The following is a 24028-nucleotide window of genomic DNA, read 5'->3' as shown; positions in this document are numbered from 1 at the left end:
GTCAGCTTCCCTGAGCGGCTCTGTGGAGTCTCTGTTAATAAAGAGGCCTAGACATGGGGTACAAATCAGCTCTGACTCGTTTCCTTGACATTTCCCAGCTCCTAAGGCCCCCCCCCCAGACCCACCCCACCCCCAAAGAAGTTTCCTTCCAATTACTTTCTGGCACACTGACTTTCTCTTTCTTTACTTTCTTTCTTTTCTTACTTTCTCTTTCCCCTTGCCTCTAAAACTTTTTTTAATGCTGCCATTTGGGAGAGCTTCATAATAACAGCAACGTGTTTAGAAGAAGCCAACTGTGAGGGGTGTTCTCTCCAAAGACACTTTAGAGTTATTAAACTGGCCATTTCCAGGCTGACTTTGAAGATGAGGGGCAAGGCAGGCTCCTTGAAGGGGAATGGGGCGCTCTGGGAGCTGACTGAATTCTGCCAAGAAGGGACTTTGAGACCTGGCCCCAATATTTATAAGCTGTCATTCAGGTTATCCAGCTTCCGGCACTTCAGCCTCCTTTTTCTAACACAGTGATCTAATGGCGTGTATAATGAGAAGCAACCCCACTGATGCAGAGGCCACTCCTGGTTGAGGCTAGCGAGGCTTAGGATGTAGATCGAGATAATCCGCCAAAGGCTCTGAGAGCCTAGTTAAACCAGGATGCCAGGGCAGGGAGGTGGTGTGGGCCCTTTAAGAGGTGATGGAGCCAAGTTGGGGTCCTTAGGTCAGTCTTGGGCATGCTGTTCTGACTTCCTGATGGTCCTGGGATTCCTACTCTCTCCCTTTGATTCTCTGTTGCTTTCTCTTCCTCTTTCTCCCTGCCATCATACCATCTGCCAATAGGTCATGACCAGAGGCAAAAAGAAAGAGGCTGCCTGATCTTGCCCTTTCAGTCTGCAAAAGTGTGCTAAATGCCTTTTCTTTATAAAATAGCCTGTCTCTAGTATTATATTATAATAATAAAAACTAGGTCAATAGTCAGACAAGGTCTCACTGTGTAGTCCCGACTGGCTTTGAACTCACTATGTAGCCTAGGCTGACCTCAAATGTGTAGTCCTCCTGCCTCAGCCTCCTCAGTGCTGGAATTGTGAGCATGCACCACCAAACCAAAGAGTAGATATGTTTTTGATGGGCAGGTAGCGGAATGCCTTGTAAATGTTAACTCGATTTGTGAAATAATAACCAGGCCAGCTTGAAGATAAACAATTATATTTTTACTTATTATAAGGGGAAACTCACGCCACGAGAATGGAAAGTCCAAGCTCCCCTGTGTCCCGCAGGAATCACCCAGAGAGAGCGAGCACCTGGTCCGTCCCAGTTTTTCTTCCTGGGCTCCAGGTAGCCACGCCTTAATTAGGTTCCACTTCTTAGAGGTGATTGGTTAACAAAGCTTCCCCCATCACCTCCCCCTTTTGTCTAAATAAGATCGATCCAAACCTAATACAACTATATACAATAGGAACAGATACCAAATATAAAATTACAAACAATATAAGCAATATTAAGCAAGGAACACATAACAAAAGTTTTAATAAACATTCTATTGCACCGGAAATAAGCTTGGCTAAATCATGAGGAAGGTAACTACGACTATCTAATCTTCAACCCCATCTAAGATCTGAGAAGGGAAATAATATTACTTGAGTAAGCAGGAAGTGCAATCAAGCAACTTCCAAAATGTGCAACAAATGACAGAGACAACTGGTTACCAGAGCAACTACCCAAAGTCTCCTTTGCAATGTTGAAGCAACCAATTTTGGCTAAGGTCTAAAATGACTGACAGACCATTTTCAAAGGCAATAAACTTTTCAAAACTATCTTACCCTGTCTTGGCAGGATTTGACAGTCCTGTTTTATCCATTTACAGATACTATGTATCTTGTCAGTGGTTGAGATATGGGCATATCTTTGCCCAAAAGTCAGTTCTGCCAAGAAGAAAACAAGCTCCAGGTGGAGTGTTGTTGGTGTTCAACATTCTCTCAGGAAAAGATCGGTGCTGCCAGGAGCAAGTATGTCTCTCTTCAACAGAACAGTTATTTAAATGCCACTTTCTACAGCTCTTTAAAGTGGTTGAAGATTATCTATCTATGCAGAATATAATCTCTATGTATCTAAAGAACCAGATTATCTATCTGTGCAGAATATAATCTCTATGTATCTAGAGAACCTGATTAGTCTAACTATAAGTATGACAAACATAGATCACTATTGATCTATAATTCTTAATACCCATATAACTTAAAGACTAAGACAATAAACAACTGTGCAATAAATGAGGATAATGACCTCCAAATTTAAACAATGTATAAGCATCTTGATCAGAGGTAGAAATGTGCACTACAATATTGTAAATATATATCAATATATAAAAATGTTTTAAACAGAGGTAGAAGCATGCATGCATACAATATTCAATATAATTTAACTTTGTATCAATATACAAGAATCTATACCAATGTAATTGTCTATAAGTAATAACTCACAAGTATTTACTCTATTGCTCACTATTATTATTAGTGTGAGTAAGCTCATACCAATCTATTATCCCATCCAATTTCCCCCCTTGTTTTCTTTTCAAAGAGATCCCTGAGTCTATAAAATTCCTCCCTAAACCCTCAACCATATACCAATTATAATCAACCCCCAAATGAAGTCCCTAACCCTGAGGACAAACTTTGTTGGGAGAGGTGATGTCGTCTTTTAGAATTACTGGGAAGTCAGGTGAAACTCTGGGGAAGCTATCCTGGAGATTTTTACATACTGACGAGGTTAAATTTTGCCTTTTTACCTTTTGTTTTTGGTCATCAAATTTGATAATTTTTTCAATCTTTTTAAAATCTGTTTACCAATGCCTTTTGTAATGTCTGGACCTCCTGTATGAAATCTGTCCAGTAGAGATAATGTCTCATCCTTGGACATAATCTTTATGGCATGCATATTACCTTATTGAAGAGACATTTTATCAGTCAATCTGTCATGTCCCTTTGACAGAGTCCGATGAATACATCTAACAGTGTGAATTTTTTCAAATAATGTTTTAGCACCCACTATCATGGACTGGGTTTTATGTGCCAAATCAGCAGTTTCCTTTTCTAGAGTGCTGAATCTCTCGTTCAATAAATTACTATTAGTCTGTACCTTTTCCAAAAATATCTCAGTTGACTGAACCTTATTAAGTAAAGTCTTAGTATCCTTTAGATGTACAATCTCTTTTTTGAAAAGTTTGTGATCAGTCTGTACCACTTTTAAAAGCATCTCATTTGACTAAGTTTTGTTATTTAAAGTTGTTTATTCTCCTCTAGATGTACGACCTCCTTTTTAAGAAGTTTTGTACAAGTCTGTCCCATGTTTAAAAGTACCTCAGTTGACTGAAAATTGTTAGTTAAGGTGGTCGTGTAAGCTGGCATGGTATTTGCATATGACCTTCACCTGTCCTTCATCGCCCTTCAGATCAACTTGAAATCCCTCGCAACTCCTAATATGATGTAAGTGGTTGGCATCGTGTATTGGTTAAGACTTAAAGGCAAAAGAAAACGAAACCCGTACCCATCTGGTACAGACGTGGCTTTCCCCTCATGTTATCTGTTTATTGTTGTGGGGTGTGGGGGTGTTTACCAGGGCCTATATGTAAAGGCTAGAGGACAACTTTGTGGGGTCAATCTCTCCTTCAGCTTTACCTGGCATGGTGGTTTGTTTGATTGCCAACTGGACGCAACCTAAAATCACCTAAGCAGAGAGAGAGTCTCCGTGTCGAGCATGTCTGGAGGGGATTATTTTGATTGCCTCAGCTGATGTGGAAAGGTCCAGCCTGAAAGTGGGCTGAATTCGTTCATCGATTTGGGGACTTGGGCTAAGTGGAGAAGGCCAGCTGAGCACAGTTATGCATGGTCCGTTTCTCTCTGGTCTTGACTGTGATGTGATGAGCTGTTTGAAGTTCCTGATGTCTTGGCTTCCCCAAAGGAAGGGACAATAGCCTGAAAAGGAAGGGAAAGTAAACGCCTTCTCCCCCAAGCTACTTCTGTCAGGGTGTTTCATCCCAGCAACAGAAAACAGACAAGAACACCGGGAGTGGGGGGTGGGGGGGAGGGTTGAGAATCAGCTCCAACCCTGGTCACCAGGTCCATGCAGCAAGCACCCTCTGCCTGCTGAGCCATTTTGCTGCTCCCCTCTACCAGAGGTTTTGATCCATAGTTCCTTGAACCAAATACAGAACTTCAGGTATGGAGGGCTGAGCATATTAGGAAATAATCACACAAATATGGCTGTCTTCTCCAAAATGTATCTTATTTCTTTTCTTTCTTTTTTTGTGGCACTCAGACTCCGGTCTTCTATATAGACATGCATGCTATTACTGAGCTGCCCAGCCCCTTACTCTTGTGTATTATTTTCCATTTTTGAGACAGGCTCTCACTATGTAGCCTGGGCTGGCTTTGAACACCTGCTCCACCTGCCTCTGCCTCCCAAACGCTGGCATTATAAATGGTGCCATTGCTCCTGGCTCCAAAACATATCATGGTTCAAAACAGGCCACCTTTCTGGTAATGATCACTCTTCGCCCTGACAGAGGAGCTGTGTGTTTTGTTTTTGTTTTAAATAATCCCTCACACAATCCTCCATGGGGAGACTGGAGCTCAGCTCATTTAAAGCGAGGAGCAATGCCATTTTCACCTCACGTTTATGCTTTTGAATTTTACATCGAAACTGCTTTTCTAGATAATATGTAATATTTGTGGCTATTAATTTCTTAGACCTTTTTTTGGGTTTTGTTGTGATTTTGTTTTGTTTTGCGAGACAGGGTTTCTCTGTGTGTATTCCTGGCTGTCCTGGGTAGACCAGGCTGGCCTTCTACTTGCAGAGATCTGCCTGCCTCTGTGTCCCACGTTTTGTGATTAAAGCTGTGCGCCACCACCATACAGCTAACCTTCATTTCTATATGTATGGGTATTCTATCTGCGTGTGTCTGTGTAGCGAAGCATGCAGTGCCTGCAGAGGCCAGAAGGTGGCGTTAGATGCCGTGGGACTAGAGTTACACACGGACTAGAGTTACACATGGTTGTGAGACACCACGTGAATGCTGGGAATCAAACCTCAGTCCCCTGGAAGAGCAACCAGTGCTCCTAACTGCTGAGCCATCTCTCCAGCCTCTTTATGGTCTTGTTTAATGGCTACACAGTATCCCAGAAAACCTGAATCTAACTATCCTTGTGGTAAGTAGAGTGAGGCCTCCTCCACGTCATTTTTGGCACAGGTGGGGGAGGGGGGGTTATTCTGTGAGGAAACCGTGTATATCAGTGTCTGCTATTCTTTGGGTTGTAGGATAAATAGATAAGGAAGACCATCCCTAGGGCTTTGAAAGGGTTTTGTTTTAACTTATTTTATTATTTGTTTATTTTGGCACTAGGGCGTTGTGAACAGTTGGCACTTTATCACTGTGTTGGTCAGGTTTTGCCAATTCATACAAACTGGAGTCACCTGAGAGACCCTCAGCTGAGGAACTGCCTCCATCAGATTGGTCTGTAGGTCAGTCTATAGGGCGTTTTCTTGGGAGTTTTCTTGATGGCCATGGTAGGGCCCGCACCTGGGCTGGTGGGCCGGGATGGTATAAAAGAACAGGCTAATCAGATTAGTAAGCAATGTTACTGCATGATCCCTGCTTCAGTTCCTGCCTCAGGGTTCCTGCCTCGACTTCCCTCAATACTGGACCGTGACTCGTAAACCAGATAAAAAACGCTTTTGTCCCCCAGGTTAATGCAGCGACCGAGAGCAAACCCAGGACAAACACAGAGCTTCATCCCCAGTCTTTGCCTTTACATTTCATTTTCCCTGACCCCATGTCCTCCTGTGGTCCTCTGAAGCTGTAGTCCATCATGAGGTCCTGCCTCTAGCTTCATGACGGGCAAAGTTGGTTTCATGTCCTTTCTTTGCGTTTGTCCCCAACTAAAAGCAAAAAAAGGCCCTTAACAAGAGAGATAGAAAAAGCCAAAGATTTCTTCCCAGAATTGGGCGCTGTGGCCGAAGGTAACAGAGACCTTTTTCAATGGCGTGTGGTGGTGCCAGGCACCAGGGTCTATTCTATGCTTGAATTTTGCAGATGACAGTTAAATCAGTCTGGGAAAGTTTTCTGGTGGCCATACACAGCCTCCAGTTCTTGCTTGGCCCACGTGTAGAGTCAGAATTAATCTTTATTTTTTATTTTTTATGCTTATTTATTTATGTATCGTGTGTGGGTTACATATGGAGGTCAGAGGACAACCCAAGGAAGTTGTCGGGTTTGTTTTTTTTCCTCTTCAGGAAATGGGTTCCAAGGATCGAGCTCACATGGCCAGTTCTGGCTAGGAGTGCCTCTACCCACTGTGCCATCTCGCCAGCCCTAGCTTTAATCTGTAATTGTTGACACAAGCATTCAGAGAAACATCTCTTCATCATGTCCAGAAACATATTTGGGGACTTAGCACGAACCGCCGGGGAGAGAACTAGGTTTACAGATGTAGTTTACAGAAAGTCACGGCAGCGCATGGCCTAGAGAAAGGCAACTGAGGCCCTCTCCTTCCCTCCTTTCCTCCCTCCCTCCGACAACCCACGATTTCCTGGCGCTGCTGGAGATGGAACTGAGGCGTCTCTCATTATGGGCAGTTGCTCCACCACCAGACTACACTTTGGCCTCTTTAGATGCCCACCTGCGTGGATGGTTTTGCATGGCTGGCTTCCAGCTTCTCACTAGCATCTCCAGTGGCCTCTGTTCCTTCCATTCGGGGAGGAAAGAGTCATCCTCACCGAGAGGAGCAGTGACATCTGAACATCTGAGCGTGTACTTCTGAACCCATCCCCCAGACTTCTTGCCTCGTGCCCTTTGCCCAGCCCTTTGACCTACCTGTGGGGAGCTACCATTGAGTGCGGAGTAGCAGGGACAGCAGCCTGTTCTGCTGGTGTACACACTTTGCAGACATCTGTAAGTGATGGGTATACGGAAGATGTTAGCCTTAAGCAGACCCAGGTCCCCATGCCAGCTCTGCCGTTTTCCAGCATGGTGACTTTGGGTAATTGACTGTTTTTCTAAACTTCGTCTGTTAAGCAGGGATGGTAGTGCCTGCTTGGCATGGTTTCCGTGGGAGTAAAGTGGGAAGCACTCTGTGCATTGTGAGCACAGGGCACTCCGTTCCAGAAGGCCTTCTTTATTGAACCCAGAAAGAATGGCCGTGTAGGCCTGCTGGCTAACTGTTAGCTGGGCATAGTGGTACACATCCCAGTACTCGGGAGGCTGAGGCAGCATAGTTTGAGGGCAGATGGATTCCCGTGTATGTATTCACAGTGAGACTTTGATTCAAAATGCCCCAAGCAAAGCAAAGTACAATACAAACTCCCTTAACACTGTGATCCTGCTATCCTATTAAAGCCATACAATGCAAAAATATATATGCACATATATTAACACACCTTTAGGTTTTGAGCCCCAGGGCCGAGGCTCGTTGCTTGGTAGTAGAAAGACAGCAAACACAGCCCTGATCTCATGACCCCATTTTTCTGGGTTTCTCGTTTGTGCAGGAGGAGAGACTTCCCACGTAATTAAAAAGTCATATTTATGACCAAAAATAAAAGCCCAAGCGCTCATGGAAAGAACTATGCATTTGTCACTGTGACGGGCGAAAGCCCAGTGCGTTTGCTCTGATTGCTAAGCCAGCCTGGTTCTGCGGCTGCACAGTGCAGCACACGCACGCCTAAGTGCTCGTGATAAACCTGGGGGACCGAAGGCTTCGCACATCTGCTTCAATTCACATTTGTAAATGAGAGAATTCATTTCCCTGATGTAGCCAGGAAATCTGGGCCGAGGGGCCAGGCGGGGGTGCTTTCAGATGGGCAGTGTGAACATCCAACGTGGGACTGATTTCCAACTTTGAGTTGTGAAACAAATCATAAAACAATTAGAATGCAGTCTGTTTTTTTTTTAAAAAAAAAAAAAAGAAACAATTTAAATAAAATTGACTTGAGTTTGGTCCTCCAGGGGAAAAAAAATGCCCCACCAGGAAGGCAGGGTCTGTGCGTTTGTGTAGCTACCTTTTGTGTGGTGAAGGTCTGCTGTGGTCCCTGGTGTCTTGTCCTCAGACCCAAGCTGTGGTACAGACGATGAAGAGCATTCCCTTGGTGGCAGTAGGCTAGTAACATGTGAGAATATGATTCGATGTAAAGGAGCAAAACTGTCTGTGCTTATGAGACATGTGTCTGCATGTACGTACCTGGGTGTGTAGATATGCACCGCATGTACGTGTGAGTGCATGCCTGTGTGTGACCATATGCATGCATGTGGATCCGTGTATTGTGTGAGTACCTGCCTGTATGTGTGAGACTGTAGGTGAGTGTGCATGCTTGCATGTGAGTGTGGCTATATTTCTGCATGTGTGTGCATAAGTGCACGCATGCATGGATGTGAGAGTTTGTGCATATATGTGGGTGGGTGCGAGTTGGTCTGCATGAACCCACATGTGGGGACCTGCAAAGGAATCCAGCAGAGTGACTATCATGTGCCCACATGGGACCAGCTAGCCTGTGCTCTTTGGTAGAAACTTTTCTACCTAGGTTCTCCCAAGAACCCCCCACAGTGGGCACTGTGTAGTGTTGCGCCCGCCTCGGCCAGCAAGGAAGACGCAACACCGGAGCTCTTCTTGCATGCAGTTTATTCAGGACCTTGTTCTCTTTCTCTCTCTCTCTTTCTCTCCCCCCCCCCCCCCCCGGGCAAACCTCTCCCAGCCCTTAGAAAGGCACGAGCCGCCAACCCCGGATTGCCAGGTGGGCACTGCCCATAGGTCCATGCATATGCAAGCAGCTGACAATCATTGCGTGATTAGGAGTTGATTATCACAGAGAACACTCACTTTCGGGATGGCAGAGGGTGGGAGCCAGCACCATCAGGTGCCACTCCACGCAGCTCTCTACAGTGTAGCTCCTTTGTGGGAATTACAACTGGCTCTTCTAGGCCCCAACTTGCTCTGCTGAGAAAAGGGCGGCAAAACCTGCCTCACTGGATCCCTGTGGGATGCAGGGGGCTCTCTTAGGTTTACTCCAGCAGGGTGCAGGGAAGCCAGACCCTCATCTCCTGCCTTACAGGACTGCTAATGTCTAGTGCAGAAGACCTTTTGGGGAGCTCACTAGCTGTTCTCTGGGGCCTCACTTGGCCCTACTCCCTGGTCCTGGCAGACTCCTTGCCGCTCCTGTATTTAGTCCACGTAGGTTCTGGTGGGCAGTCTGGAGGAGCAGAGCCAGGACGGGGTTGTCTGTGAGACCTGGTGGGCATTAGTGTGCTAAGCTGCCATGACTAAGCACCACTGGCTGGGTGGCTTGAGTAGCAGGAATGGATTTTCTCTTAACTCTGGCGACCAGAAGTCTGGCCTCACGGTGTTGACAGGGCTGGTCTCTTCTGAGGCTGCTCTTGGCTTGCACATGGCCGTGTTGTTGCTATATCTGCCTGTCAGCTTCCCGCATTGTGTGTCTGTGTCTTGGTCCCCTTTTATTAGGACACTGACCTCTTGGGTCAGGGTCTACTCTTGTGTCCACTTCATTTTGCCTCAATTATCTCTCAAATTGGGGTCTCAGGCACATTCTGAGCTACTGGGGATCAGGACTTCATCATAGAAATTTGATGGGAACACTAGTTAGCCCATGACGTCATCAAATTCGAGTTTGACGTGTGAAAGGGAACTATCAGGTGTGTTCATCCCAAAGCATTGCAACATGATATGTCATCTACAGAGGTTATGCTCCAAAACTATGTCATTGATTTACAGAAAAACACATGTTTTTACATGTATACATGCATGTAAAAGTGTGAATGCATGTGTGTGTGTGTGCACGCACACACATGCTGGAGACTGATGTCAACTGCCTTCCTCAGTCACTCTCTATATGTTTTTAAATTAAAATTAGATTTCAGGCCATCAAGATGGCTCTGAGTGGGTAAAAAAACAAATCTTTATTTATTTGTTTATAACTAGCAAGAATTTATTCTCTTCTATCGTGTGTGTCTCAGGCTAATCATCAAACTGTGTGACTGCCTTTCTCTGCTGACAAGCTTTCCCCTGAGCCTAGAAATCAGGTTAGGTTAGAGACCTCAAACCCTAGAGACCATCTTGTCTCCTCCCCAGTGCTGGGATTCCCATCTCACGCCTTCATTCCTGGGTTTTCATGAGCTCTGGGGAACCAAAGCCAAGTCTTCATCCTTGCAGGGCAAACATTTTACCCCTGGGTCACCTCCTCGGGTTCTAATGTTTTAAGTAAACTTGGTAGTTTCATGTTCAGCCGCATTTATAACTGTCCTCAGCCACTGCACACTACCTGCTTGGATGCAGACGCTGTGGTGAGCTGGAAGCAGAGAGCAGATGCTTAGTTTTAGGCAGGGTCTGACAAGCACCCGAGACAGTAGAGACCCTGACTCTCATGTGGAAGAGGCTTAGCCTGTCTGTCTCCCAGCAGCCTGAGGGGTCTCCTCATGCAGCCAAAAGCTGTGGTAGAAAGCCTCTATCCAGCAGGAGGGCCTCAGAAGGGATCTCTTCCTGTCAGCTCCATGTGAGGAACCCTCACAGTGGGTCCAATGGGACGTGTTGCGTGCCCAGCAAGTGAATGAATAGGAACACGAACAGAGGGTTCCCAAGGAACTGGGTTTTGTTTGTAGACCACCCCTTTCAATACATTAGCGTGCACTTTGAAACAGGCAGTCTTCAGGAAATCTGCCTGCTCATGTGGTTTGGAAGAGAGTGGCTCGGCGAGCTGATGGGAGTCACTGATTAAAGCCACATTCCTTCCAGAAGAGTCTGGCAGCTCTGCCAAAGGCCTGGGCCAGCCCAGAGGCTCTCCAGTTCCTGTTTGCCTTTGTAGGGAGGTTTTACCTGTTTCTGGGGGTTGTGGGGGAGTGGGTACCTGAAGCTCAGCGAGACGTTCGCTGACCCCAGAACACCTGCCTATGGTCCCCCAAACCTACCAAGCCTTTGGAAGTGAGGACCTGGAACTTTTTCATTGTTGTTTGCCTTCATTTGTGATTGACCTACAAGGACGTTCACTTAAGTTATACAACTTGATACATTTAGATACATTTGCAGGCTTGGGACCTTTCCAACAATCAAGTTCTTGCCTATAGCTGTTGCCCTCCAAATTTCTTCATGCTTGCTTGATGTTTCTTCTTTCCATCCCTCTGCCAGCCCATCAAGAATCACTGGATTTCTGTTACTTTTGATTAGGTTTAGTTCTTTTTTAAAAAACCACTCCTTTATTTAGTATGTGTATGATGTGTGTGGGTGCGTGGACATGTTGAAGTCAAAGGACAACTTGCAGGGGTGGGATCTGTCCTTCCACCTTGTAGGTCCTGGGGACTGAGCTCAGGGTGGTAGGCTGGACCGCAGACACCTTTCCTTAGTGAGCCATCTTGCTGGCCCTTGTTTTGGTTTGTATTTTGAGACAGGATCTTACACCATAGCCCAGGCTAGCCTCAACTCATGTGTAGCCCGGTCCAGCTTCCAGCTCACCATGATCTTCCTGCCTGGGTGCTGGGATTAGAAGTGTGAGCCATCATGTCCAGCCAGGACTTCACTCTTTAAGCCAGGTTGGCCTAGGACTTTCTATGTAGCCTGGAGTGGACTTGAACTCATGGCAATGCTCCAGGCCTAGCCTCCTGAGTGCTGGTACGAGACACCTCCTACCACCCCTGGCTCACAGGTTAAGAAACTACTGAATTGTTCAGAGCTGTTTCACCTCGCATTTTGTTTTGGTTTTGTTTGTTTATTTGTTGGTTTGTTTTTTGAGATGGTTTCTCAGTGTAACAGCCCTGGCTGTCCTGGAACTCACTTTGTAGATCAGGCTGGCTTCAAATTCACAGAGATCCACCTGCCTCTGCTTCCTAAGTGCTAGATTAAAGGTACGTGCCGCCGCCACCTTGCTCACTTTACATTCTTGTCAACAGTATGTGAGAATTCTGAGAACCACATCCTATACGCTCCCTCCACCCACTACTTTTCAAGACTTTCTCCTTATTATTGATTTGAAGCAATCTGATTATGATATTTTTTGTTGTAATTGTTTTTGTTTTGACACAGGATGCAACTCTAGCTCATGCTGATAATCCTCCTGCCTCAGCTTCTCACATGCTGGGATTACAGACATGAGTCACCACACCTAGCTAACAACCCCCCCCCCAGTGTGTGTGTGTGTGTGTGTGTGTGTGTGTGTGTGTGTGTGTGTGCGTGCATATGTGCACGTGGGTGTGTGGTACACATGTGGTACGGAGGTCAGAGGCTAACCTTAGGGAGTCTTTTCTCTCCTTCCTCCATGGGTTCCAGGGATCAAACTCAAGCTGTCAGGCTTGTTCAGCAAGCACTTGTGCCTGCTGAGCCATCTTGCCGTCCTCCAGCTACAGACTCTGTGTTCTATTGAGATTCTTGGATAAATGGGTTTGTAGCTTCCATCAAATTAGAAAACGTTCTCGAACATTGCCTCCTCTAATGTTTCTTTCTACTCTCTCCTCCGGTGCCTCCACTCCATGTAGTTAGCCTCCCGAAGCCCCACAGTCCCTGCCTCTCTTCTCTGTTTTCCTTTTTCAAGAACTTCTTTCTGTGTGCAGTGTGAATGCTTTCTATTATCCCTAGCTTCACTGGTCTTCTCTTTTGCAGTTAATCTGCCATTAATTCCTCCATCGTGTTCTTCATCTCAGACATGGCCATTTTCACCTCCAGGATTCTGATTTGGGTCTTTGTGACGTCTTTGGTGTTCCCCCTTCTGGAACACAGGCACACAGTTACAGTAGCTGTCTTATGTCTTCGTGCTATTTCCAACATCTGTGGCCGTTGTGGAGTTTTGATTAATTGATTTTTCTCATCCTGGACCCCGTTTTCCTGGTGGTAATTTCTATTGGGTGGTGGAGTTCCAAAGTTGCTATAAATATTCGTGAGTTTCGCTGTTATAGCTCAAGATGGAGCTCGATGGTTGTGTGTTTAAATTACATTTTAGGATATGTGTGTGTGTTCGTGTGTGTGTGTCTGTGTATCTGTGTCTGCGTGTGTATGTCTGTGTGTGAGGGGGTTCAATTTCCATGGCACATGTATGGAGGTCAGAGGAAAACTTCCTGGAGTCAGTTTTCTCCTTTTATCACGTGAGTCCCAGGGTTGGACTCAAGTTATCAGGTTTGGGAGCATGTCCCTTTACCTACTGAGCCATCTTGGGCTGATAGCTCAGTCTGAGAAGAGCTTGCCAAGCATGTATGGGACAATCCCCAACATTGCGTAAACTGAATAGCATGGATTGTGTCAGTAATTCCAGCTCTTGAGAGGTAGAGGCAGGGAGACAGGAAGTTCGAGGTCATCCTCAGCCACTGAGGGAAATCAAGGCCAGCATGGGCTAGAGAGCCTGTCTCAAATCAAGTAAGGAAAAATAACCTTTAAAAAAAAAATTAAGAAACGTAGCTCAGTTTCCAATAGAGAGAATTCGTTGTTGTGGCAACATGGGAGTGCACACAGATGTGGATGGCATGGGACAGCGGTTCAGTGTGGCCCTCGGTAACATATGTTGCGCATGCCACCATAGGCATGCTCACGTCAGTATCACCACAGACACGTATGTAAGATGTGTGCTGTGACCATAGCGATGATGTCACGATACGGGTGGGATGTTTTTGCTCCATTGCAATGTTACAGGAACATTTGTGTGTGCCACTGTGGCACACAGTGTAACCCGAGCTTGATCGTCCCCTCTTGCTGAGGCAGGACCCTCCAGGTGCCTTTTGTGGCATATTTTGGAGAGCTGGTGTCTACACCTGGACACGGTATCCTTTGATTCCCTGAGTGATTCCCTAGCTGCTGTTCCCTGTAGTTCTTTCTAATAGTTCTCCTGACCCCAGGTAGTTTCCTCACCCATTTTACTCACTGGGACTGTCCTTACTACCCAGATGGGCCCTCGGCAGATCTCTGTGGCTGTCTCACGGGCAGCGGACCTCTGTGGCTGACTCACAGAATTGACATGGTCCTCCCAGTGATGGCTTTGGCTCTGAACTAGGCGCTTCTGGCTTTGCTTGCTCATAGCCTCCTTCTTGGATAGGAATAAACCCACCCCTCATTACCCCAAGTTTATGTGCTTTTCTATTGAGCTCTAATATGCATGAAGAACACTTTCAGCGCTGTTTATCCGCAGCCCTGTGAGAAACAGCTTAGCCGACCAGAGCACATGGTTTGGGTATCATTTCTTTTGTCTTTACAATTTGCAAAGTAGCTAGTGCCAGCCACAGCCCTCACCTTCTCCAAGGTCCTAACGTACAGTAATTCTCCTTTCCTCATGGTTTTGCTTTCCGTGACTCAAGTTGCCCGTGACTAATGACAGTCTGAATATAATGAGTATTTAAAAAAAAAAACCTCCAGTAACAAACGGCTCCTACATTTCCAGCTGCGTGCTGCTTGGGTAAAGTGGTGAAATCTCACACCATCCGCTGATTCTAGGATATGAATCGTGTTTTCCTCCACTGCATCTATGCCGTCTGTGCTACCCACCTGGCCTTTTCAGGGCTCGATGACCTGAATCACCTGAAGCACACGATTGTCCTCCTGAGGAGCATCCGAAGGTCACTAGTAACCTAACTCTGTGTCACAATGCCTGATCATTCTCCTTGGCTGTCTCATCACGTAGGTATCGTGTCATATAGATAGCATCCCGAGAACGACAGGACAGCACAACCCAGTGTTCTGAGAGAGCACAGCACTTTTAACACGCTTTGTTACGGGATATTGCTATAGTTGTCCTGCTTTATTGTTAGTTAGTATGAGTCTTTTCTATCTGGTGAACTTTCAAGTGCGTGCAGAAAACTATTGTTTCTGTGGGATTTGGTACTGCTTGCAATATTCGGCATCCACAAGGCTCGTGGCATGAATCCCTGCAGAAGAGGGAGGACCTCGGAGCTATGGTGATATAGTTAGATTCGTTGGTCACTGCCTGTGTTCCGTCTTGGGATCCTCTGGTTTCCTGGGTGCCTTCTGGTTTTAGTTGCTGTCCAGCCATTAAAGCCCGTGCTCTCTGATGTTCAGTCCTATGCTTTTAACCAGTACATAATCACATTCACCCGTGGTCCAGACAGACAGACTCAACAACTGTGTGACCTGTACTCAGTGTCTTCTGCTCAGTCAGCCTTTCTCAAGCATAGACCTGATTTCTATCAGAATAGTTTTTTGGGGGCGCGTGTGTGTATGTGTGGGTATATACTCAGAGGCACGTGTGTGTGAGCACAGCTGCATGGGTGTGCATGCATGCACATGTATGCACATGTACATGGAGGTCAGAGATCCATCTCAGGTGTCATTCCATAGAAGTACTCTACCTGGGGCCCATTGATTTGTCCAGACTGGCTTGCCAACAAGCTCTGGGAACCTGCCTGCCTCTGCTTTCCCAGTACTACACTGAAAGCATGTACTCGAACTGCACCTAGCTTTTTATATGGATGCCGGGGATTGAACTCAGGTACTCACGCTTGACTTGCCCCACAACTCCCAGGGCCCAGCTTTTGGGAGACATGAAAATTGCTTGGAAGCAGCCGAAGTCATCTTGCTTTGGCTTGGAGTCAGGTGGTTCTACGATTTGGATCTAGATCAGACACTTTTCTCCTAGTCTCATTTCCCCCGTCTGTAGGTGTGACCAGGAGGCTTGAAGACCGTTGGTACAGTGCCTGCCGCCTACAAATCTTCAGTCACGATGGCACTTCAGTGCTGCCGTCACTGTCAGCGTTAGCAACTTCTCCGTGTTTGGAGTGGTGGGGAAAAGCTGCACCCTCATTGGTGCTAGCAGTGATGGGACCTGTATATATCTCTCCTCTTGAAGGAGAAATGAGGGCAGAAAATATGTGGCAGTGTGGTTTGGTCCCAGGTGGGCCTTCAAATTCTGCTGTTTGTGGAACCTGTGTTCCACCTAAACCAACCCTGACTTGTCTTTGTTTAAAAGAAAAAAAATCAAAAAGACCCTTCAGTTGAACGTGACGGCATGTGCCTGTAATTCCAGCACTTGGGAGGGGGGGAAGCAGGAGGATCAGAAGTTCAAGGTCATCCTCACCTACATCACAACTTGGAGGCCTTGATTATCCAAAATTCTGTCTCAGAAAAGAAATTGACTGAGCATTGTAGCACACGCCTTTCTTCCCACACTTAGGGCAGAGGCAGGAGGAGTCTCCTGAGTTCCAGGCTAGCCTGATCTACACATCGAGTTCCAAGCTGACGTTGCTATATAGTGAGACCCAGTCTCCAAAGAAAGCACCCACAGGGCAGTCTCGGAAGCCCCGCTTGGCTCTTGTGCTTCTTTGAAAGTTTTTCTTTTCTTCTGAGAGGACTACACCAGAACAACACAGAACTTCTAACACTTGGTTTTTTTCTTTTTTACTGTTGAGGATCGAATCGTATGCTCGGTAAATATTCTACTACTGAATATCCCTAGAATAGAATAACGTGTGGGGCGTGCATGTGTGTGTGTGTGTGCAGGTGGTGTGTATATCTCTCTGTGTGTGAATATGCGTGTATTCACATGTGTTCTCATGCATGTGGAAGCCAGATTGACATCAGGTACCCCCACTTTAGGTATTGAGGCAGTCCCTTGAAGCCACGGGTCACCACTCGAGCTAGCTTAGCTCTTCCACTTGTGACCTCCCTCCCCGCCCCCGTCTGCCCTTGAGCTGAGGTTACAGGAGGACCACCGTGTCCACTCAGCATTTACGTGATGCTCTGAACGCCAGTCCTCATCTGTGCATGCCAAGTGCAGCTGAACTGTCCGCCCAGATCCAGAATTAACCCTTTAAATAAGCACTCTACTGCAGTCTTGGTTCGGTTCTGTTTGGATGCTACTTAGGCCGTATTATAAACTTGATTCCTTGCTACACTCGTCTTCCTAATGTTGTTTCTTGATTGTAATGGCTTTATCAAGGGAATCTCCATTCTTTCCTAATACCCAAAAATACTTTTTTTTCTTTTGTTGATTTACTCCTTGGAGTTTATTTTGGAGAAAAGTCCCTAGAGTAGGGATTTTTCAGTCAAAAGATAGGAATGTTTTATAGTTTCATTTACGGCATTTCACTGAAATGAATCATTGTACACTTTTACTATTGTTTTCTTTTTAACTCTGAACTGGGGTCTCACTGTGTAGTCCAGGCTAGTCTAGAATTCCTGGATTCAAGCAATCCTCCTGCCTCATACCCCAAAGGAGCAGAGTAGCTGGGGCTATGGGTGTATGCCAAGTTCAGATCAATTGTTTTTAAAAAAAAAAATGTTTTTATGATTTTAAAGTGTGTGTGTGTTTGTGTGTGTGTGTGTGTGTGTGTGTGTGTGTGTGTGTACAGGTGAGTACAGGTGCCTTGCAAGAATCAAATGTTCCTGGAGCTGGAGTTAGAGGTGGTTGTGACTGCCTGACATGGTTACTTGGAATCAAACTTAGGTCCTCTGGAAAAGCAGTACATGCTCCTAACCAATGAGCCATTTTTCTCCAACCCCATAAACTCATTGTTTTCTTGTGTGTTGATCTGTGGTTCCCATCCATTCAAAACCATTTGAGGTGTGAGCAGACGTTTTGAGCTCCTCCAGGCCATTAATAAACATATCAACAGATCACAGTGGGAAACTGAGATTTTTTTTTCCCCTTATACATTGTTCACCCTGTGAGTTGCCTCCAAACTCCCTGTTTTCCTCTCTGGGCTTCTGGAGAGGAACGCTCTCAAAGCTTCTTGCCTGTTCTCAGAAGTTCATCCTTTATTTGCTGTGCAAGGAAGGCCGTGTTTGCGTGTGGAAACCCAGGACCGTATTGTACGCAGATGCTGGGGTGCGACCAGAAAACGGAACGTAAAGAGTCGAGGCCTTTAAATCGTGTTTTAGAAGTCCGGACACAAAAGAGTCTCTTAGAATTTAAAAAGAAAAAGTATAAAGATTTTGGGATTGGGTTTCTAACTCAAACATTTCCTGTGGAGTTCAGCTGTGTTTTCAAACTCCTCGATGGGGAGGGGCTGGAGTTGAGGCAAGGAGGGAGGGGGATGAAAGGGAGGGAGGGGGAAGGGGGGGCAGAACCCTCAGACAAAACTGCATGTTTATGGCCTACTGAGAAAAACGAATGTGTACGGAGAGGCAGAATAAAACACAACTCAAAAACTCAACCCCAATGACCTGGGATGCTCCTGGTAGCCTTAGCCAGGAGTGCTTTTCTCTCACGTGTGACTCCCACGTGGGTTTTTATTTTAAGATGAGCATAGCTTTAAAGTCATCGTGTGCCCCTCAGCCCTTGCCCTGTAAGAGAGCAATCCAGGTGCGACCCGCGTTGTTAAAAGGTCATCTCCAACATCGGATGCTTTGTTCAGAAGGGAATGAAGACCTGCTGTTACATCTAGCTTAGAGAGCTGCCTGCACAGTGAGCTACTGTGGCTAAAGGATTTTTTTCCTTTTGGAAACTACTGTAGAGTGTCTGCAGAGACTGCGGGAAAAGAGTCCTGAGGTCCTGCCCAGGCCTGCAGTTTCTGTGCGGGCTCACTCCTCACTCAGCCGGGATAGGAGGGGATGTCCCGGTACACAGGCCTTAGACCCTGATGGAGCAGGCCTCCTGCTAAGGGATAGGGCTTCTGGGGTTTGAGCCTGGCTCACAGGGGCTAGCGTGGGTACTCTAGACTAGAGCAGAAGTTTAGGTCCACAGGGAGCTGAGAATCTGATGCCCGGAGACCAGGATCTGATGCCTGGGGCAGACTAAGGGCCTTGGGAGACCAGGGAGGCGGACTGAGGATAAAGCTGCCACACTCGAGTGCTCCTTGGCTGTCCTGGTGCTGTGTGATGTCCATGGCCTGCCCAGCATCCCTCCTCTCCCTTGCTGGTATTTGCCCTTAACCTCAACTGCTCCAACTCAGCCTTCTGAGAAGGAGGTTTGAGGATAGCTTCCAGACCACTGAGAATGTTCCTAATAGATTTAGACTCAGACTGTTGGTCCTGGGCTGTTCCAGCCAAAGGCACCTTGGTCTTGATTGGATCCCCATGTTCTGTGAAAACCCAGCTTGGTACTGTTAAAGGAGAAAGGTTTGGGGGCTGCAGAGATAGCCCACTGGATGAAGAGCCTACTATGAAAGCATCAGGCTGCTATGAAAGCTATCACCCATGCAAAGGAGTCTTGGGTGGCATCCATACCTGTAACTTCAGCATCAAGGTGGGAGGTCCCCGAGGCTCCCTGGCAAGCTGGTCCAATCAAAATATTGAGTTGCTTTTTCAGTGAGAAAATTAAAGCAAAGATACCTGGTTTTGTTCTCTGGTTTCTATACATGCACACATGGGTGCAAAACACACACATGTGCACACCAACACCAAACACACACAAAGAAAGGGTCCTTGTTAAAGCATTGTATGGCAGCAACAATTCAAAATAAGGCATAGCGAGGGGGGTTTTATAGCCAAGGACCAGGGTGGGCAGTCAGTAGAGCAGTAGGCAAAGGTGAACTCTGCCTGAACTCGCCAGATAGGAAGAGGACTTTTGCTGAAGACAGGCCAGGGTGCACAGACATCACCTGGAAGCTGATGGAGCCTGAGGAGCCTCACCAGGATTCCTGGAATGGTCAGACACTAAGGCTGGGGGCGGGGGTTGCTAAACTGACTCAGGAAGGTCCATGGCTAGCTCTGAATTTTACAAGGAAGCACAAAACAGACCCAAAAGAAGGCTCAGAAGCTTGGGTTTGTTTGATCAATCAGAGAACCTTGTCGTCCACCCCTGGCTCCCCTTTCACTTCCTGTAGAGCAGAATTAAAAGTTACCTCTCAGAGCCAGGCGCTGCTGGTGGCATATGCCTTTAATCCCAGCACTCGGGAGGCAGAGGCAGGCGGATCTCTGTGAGTTCCAGGCCAGCCTGGTCTATAGAGGGAGTTCCAGGACAGCCAGGACTACACAGAGAAACCCTGTCTCGGAAAACAAAAATTACCTCTCAGGCTGGAAAGAGTGCCTTTCAGTGGTGAGGCATGTATTTTTAGCATAAGTCTGGATTCTATCCCCAACACCTCAAAAGTATAAATAAACAAATGACTAAGTAAATAAATAACTTTTTCCCCTTTAAAAAAAGATTTATTTTTAGTATGTGTATGTATTTGTTTGGTGTGTGCACCAAAGGTGAGCAGAGGTGTCTGAAGATCCCTTGGAGGAGGGGTTACAGGTGGCTGTGAGTCTCCAGATGTGAGCCCTCTGTAAGAGCAGCAAGCGCTCTTAACCACGGAGCCATCTCTCCAGCTCCTAAATTTGCATCTTTATGTTTGAACCTGAAGCACCAATACTAACACTGGTAAACGCATCATACAACTCAAGTTAGCAGGTCACTGCTTTTACTTTGTTGGCATTTAGGGTTCCTAACTAACCTCCCCCCACCTCAAAAGAAAGAAAAGAGTTAATACCCTTTGTATCCTTTCAGGACTTGAGCCCTGGCTCATCTGGGATGAGAGGGTGGGCCAGCTTCTTCCAAGCTTACATCTCTCTTGGGACAACTTTTAATTCTGGCCCTCGAAGTTGTTCCATGGCTGGGTAGCTCAGTGGTGCAGCATGTGTTTAGCCGGCAGCAGGTTCTGGATTCAATTCCCAGCAACCAAAGACTTTCGGGGAGGTCAGCTCAGGCCATGAGCGCACCAGAGCTGTCCCTGTGAGTTGCCACAGCAGCATGCCATCCCTGTGGCATTTCTTTTCTTCTCTCCCATGTCCAGCACAGGGCTGGGCATGCATGGAGACTTTTGTTCAGTTCTACTGAACCGAATTATCTAGGCCAAGGACCCTCTGGGAAGGAAGAAAGGAAAATGTCATAGTGAATTAGGCCAGGACCCCAAGACTATGGAAGAGAGGGTCTGTGGAGATTCCTGGGTGAAGAGAGGACAGCTCTTGGGTGCCCAGAGGACCAGTTTTAATCTACCCCTGCCCCAAAGTTTCTCCCATATGCCTTCCTTTCAGGGACCCTTGCCTGGCAGGAAGCCACCTCTGCTGCTTCTCCTATTGTGCTTAAACATGGAGCCCAGCAGAAATGTGACATCCTCTGTTGAGGAGGCATCGGTGATATTCGGAATTGTTCAGTGTTTACTATTGCTTCTTCTCATTAGAATACAGCCTGTAGAATTTAATGACCTTTTCAGAAGTGTTCTGGAAAATACTGGAGACCCTTCAGCGCTGTTGTGGAGTTTTCCACTTCTCTGTTCTGCAACTGACCCTTCTCCCCCAACTTTTTGTCTTCTTGGTTCAGAAGTTGGATGGAGTCGCCAAGCTGCGGACAGTTCGGGAAGCCCCTTCGGAGTGCATCTGCCCCCCAGGTAGGTAATGTTCTCTTCCTTGCTGGCTCCTGACATTTGAAGGCCTGGCCCTTCTCGCTGCTTGTGGTTGTAAAATGTTGAGGTCACCATCAGTTGAGAGGATGGTCTGATGCTCCAGGCTGTGGCCCTCTGGGTACCACCCTGGGACCTTTCCTACTTGGCTTCCCTTGGCAGCTGGTGTGTCAAAAACCCCAGTCATGTAGGCAAGTGGCTGGAGCTCCCAGGGGTATTAAAGCTGGCTTCAAATAGAGCTGAGAGGCGGGAAAGTAGCAGCCCCGCTGAATGAGTCTGCAGAATGAACCCGAGGAGCCACGTTCCCTGCTTCATGATTGCTGTGTGCCAAGCTCTGATTGGCACAGGGAGAGGACAATTGGAGAGCCTGCAGTTTGTTTTCGTTGTTGCTGCTTTGGGTAGCGAAAGAGGATGGGACCAGGAAAGTAAATCTGGGGCATTTGGGTAATCAAGTCTTTCTGTTTTGCTGGTGTGGACTAGGAGGGCCATGGATAAAACCTGGACTTCTAAGTGCCCCAGTCGTGTGGCTCAAATCCAGATGCATGGTGGGAATGAGACCGTGGAACACTGTATGACCACGACTAAGAGTTCGGTGTGGGGCTTCTGCCGTGGGCTTTCAAGGTTAGACTGAGTCTTGCGTAGGATGCTGTGTGATCCAGGGAGGGAGAGGCTCATGGCAATGTGTCTCGTGTTGGAAAGGTTTTCTTTGTGTTTGTGTGTATGTATACATTCATGCGTCTATGTACATGTATGTGGTGGCCAGAGGTTGGAGGTGGTGTCCTCTTTAGACACCGTGCACCTTCATTCTTGAGACAGGGTCTCTCACTGAACTTGAAGCTGTGCTGGCTGACCAGCAGCTCCAGGACCCACCTGTGTCTGCCTCCCCAGCGCTGGGATGACTGGAAGAGCTAACGCACAGAACTCTCTACATGGGATCCGAACTCAGGTCCTGTGTTGTACGGCTAGCACATCATCAGCTGAGCCATCTCCCCAGCCCTGCGCAGTAACTTCTGTAACTGGTACAGAGCAGGGGAGAGCTGAAATCCTTTGCCCCACAGCATCTCCCAGTTTACTCCAAGGTACCCAGAGAAACCATCAATGTCTTTGGGCTAGGGGCTTCCTCTGCAAAGGCAGATCCGGTGAGAAATTCTGTCTCTGGACTCAGTGGAAGATTTTATGGTGGAGTTTGAGTCTTTAGCTGACACTGAGGTTCTGAAGAGAAAAAATAACGTGGCCTGTGGTGATATTTGGAGGTCAGGATTCAGAAATTAAACTTAAACGGGGGAAAATTTAGACCCACAAATTAACTTTCAGAGGACCTATAAGGTGTGTAAAATGAGGTTATCTTTCTTCCTTCTTTCATTTCAAGGGTTGTGTTAGGTGTAGTCCATCTACATGGGCTCTGATCTGTGAATTAACCTGGGATTTAGCCAAACAGGGGTTAAAAATATTCTGTCATTATTTCCTAACAACTATAATATACAGCTACTTGTATATTATAGTTCAGCTCTAGATGATTTAAATATATAGAAAGATGCATATATCCTATGCAAATATAATACATATGCAAATATAATGCAAATGTGCATGCAAATACAGTGCTGTTTTATATGAATGACTTTAGCACCCTATAGAGACAGGTTCATTGATGCACTCTTCCATGAATACCAAGGGGTTCTTTTACATTTGTGTGATTTGTGTGAATATGTATGGGGTTTTTAAAGATTTTTTTTAAAAAATTAATGTGTGTGTATGTGTTTGCATCCTAGCACTGCAGAAGCCAGAAGAGGGTATTACATCCCCTGGGGATAGAGTTATATGGGTTCTGGGAACCAAACTCTGGTCTTCTAGAACATTAGCAAGAGCTCACTGAGCCATTTCCCCAGCCCCTCTAAGTGTGTTTTTAAACCAGGAGGCACAGCCGTTCATAAGACATAGTTTCAGACTTTGCAGTCTTGCAATCAGCATTTTGGATTTCTAAACTCTTATAGAGTGAAATAAAAAAATCCTGGGGTGAAAGTTTGATTATTGATATTTGTAGGTGTGGCCTGCCATAAGACTGTTGCCTGTCATGCTTGCTAACAGATACGGAAGAGAGATAGAGAGAAGGGGAGGAGGCAGTGAGGGGGATACCCCACTCTCGACTGCCCTGCTTCAGTTGTCCTGAGGGTGCCTGGCTTTGATGCCACAGCCAGTGCAGCTCTAGGGATATGGCGGCATTGTCTTATTCAGGCCTACTGCCTCCCTGTGTCCTTATCTCGTCACCCCCAGCCTAGGCTCTCACTGAGCCTTTCAAGTCCTTCATCAGTACAAAGCCCCAGTGCTCTGGCATGCGCTGCCTGAGACCAGAAACACCCTTCACTGCAACACAGGGGCCTGAGTTCGCTCCCTCTCTTCAAAGCTCTGATCAAAGAGCTCTGAAGACTTTAGGGCTCTGGAGACTCAGAGAGCCCTCTGTATCTTGGGTTCCCCATCTGATCCGAGACACAGGCAGGTCACCACCCAGCTCCTTCCCACGGTCCAGGGAAACAGTATAAGCTTTTGTCAGATCCCAGCAGAGGGAAGGCAGATAAGCAGGGCCAGAGAAGGGCAGCACGTGTGTGCTGCCTGTTGGGCGCATTGCCTGTTGGGAGTTGGCTGTGCAGGCGCCGAGGGGCATGGTGGGCTTCAAGCAGGAAGATGGCCCTCATGCCCAGACCTATTGTGGGAGGACCTTCAGGGCTATGATGAACAGGCTCT

At 46.8% G+C, this 24028-nt stretch overlaps 1 protein-coding gene across 4 annotated transcripts in view; it reads left to right on the top strand.

Moving 5' to 3' along the window:
• Col23a1 (collagen type XXIII alpha 1 chain) overlaps positions 1 to 24028 on the top strand; it is a 283660-nt gene that overhangs the window by 4535 nt on the left and 255097 nt on the right. For all 4 annotated transcript variants that reach the window (XM_041665485.1, XM_041665487.1, XM_041665488.1 and 1 more), the window contains exon 2: positions 21211 to 21277. In XM_041665485.1, coding sequence (XP_041521419.1) covers positions 21211 to 21277 — 67 coding nt within the window. The remainder of the gene's footprint in view (positions 1 to 21210; positions 21278 to 24028) is intronic.

This window comes from Microtus oregoni, unplaced genomic scaffold, assembly GCF_018167655.1.
Source record: "Microtus oregoni isolate MIOR12 unplaced genomic scaffold, Mior012 000015F_ref0000493, whole genome shotgun sequence".
NCBI classification, from domain to species: Eukaryota; Metazoa; Chordata; class Mammalia; order Rodentia; family Cricetidae; genus Microtus; species Microtus oregoni.
The sequence above is the reverse complement of the archived record's forward strand: the minus strand, read 5'-3'. Positions and strand labels throughout refer to the sequence as shown.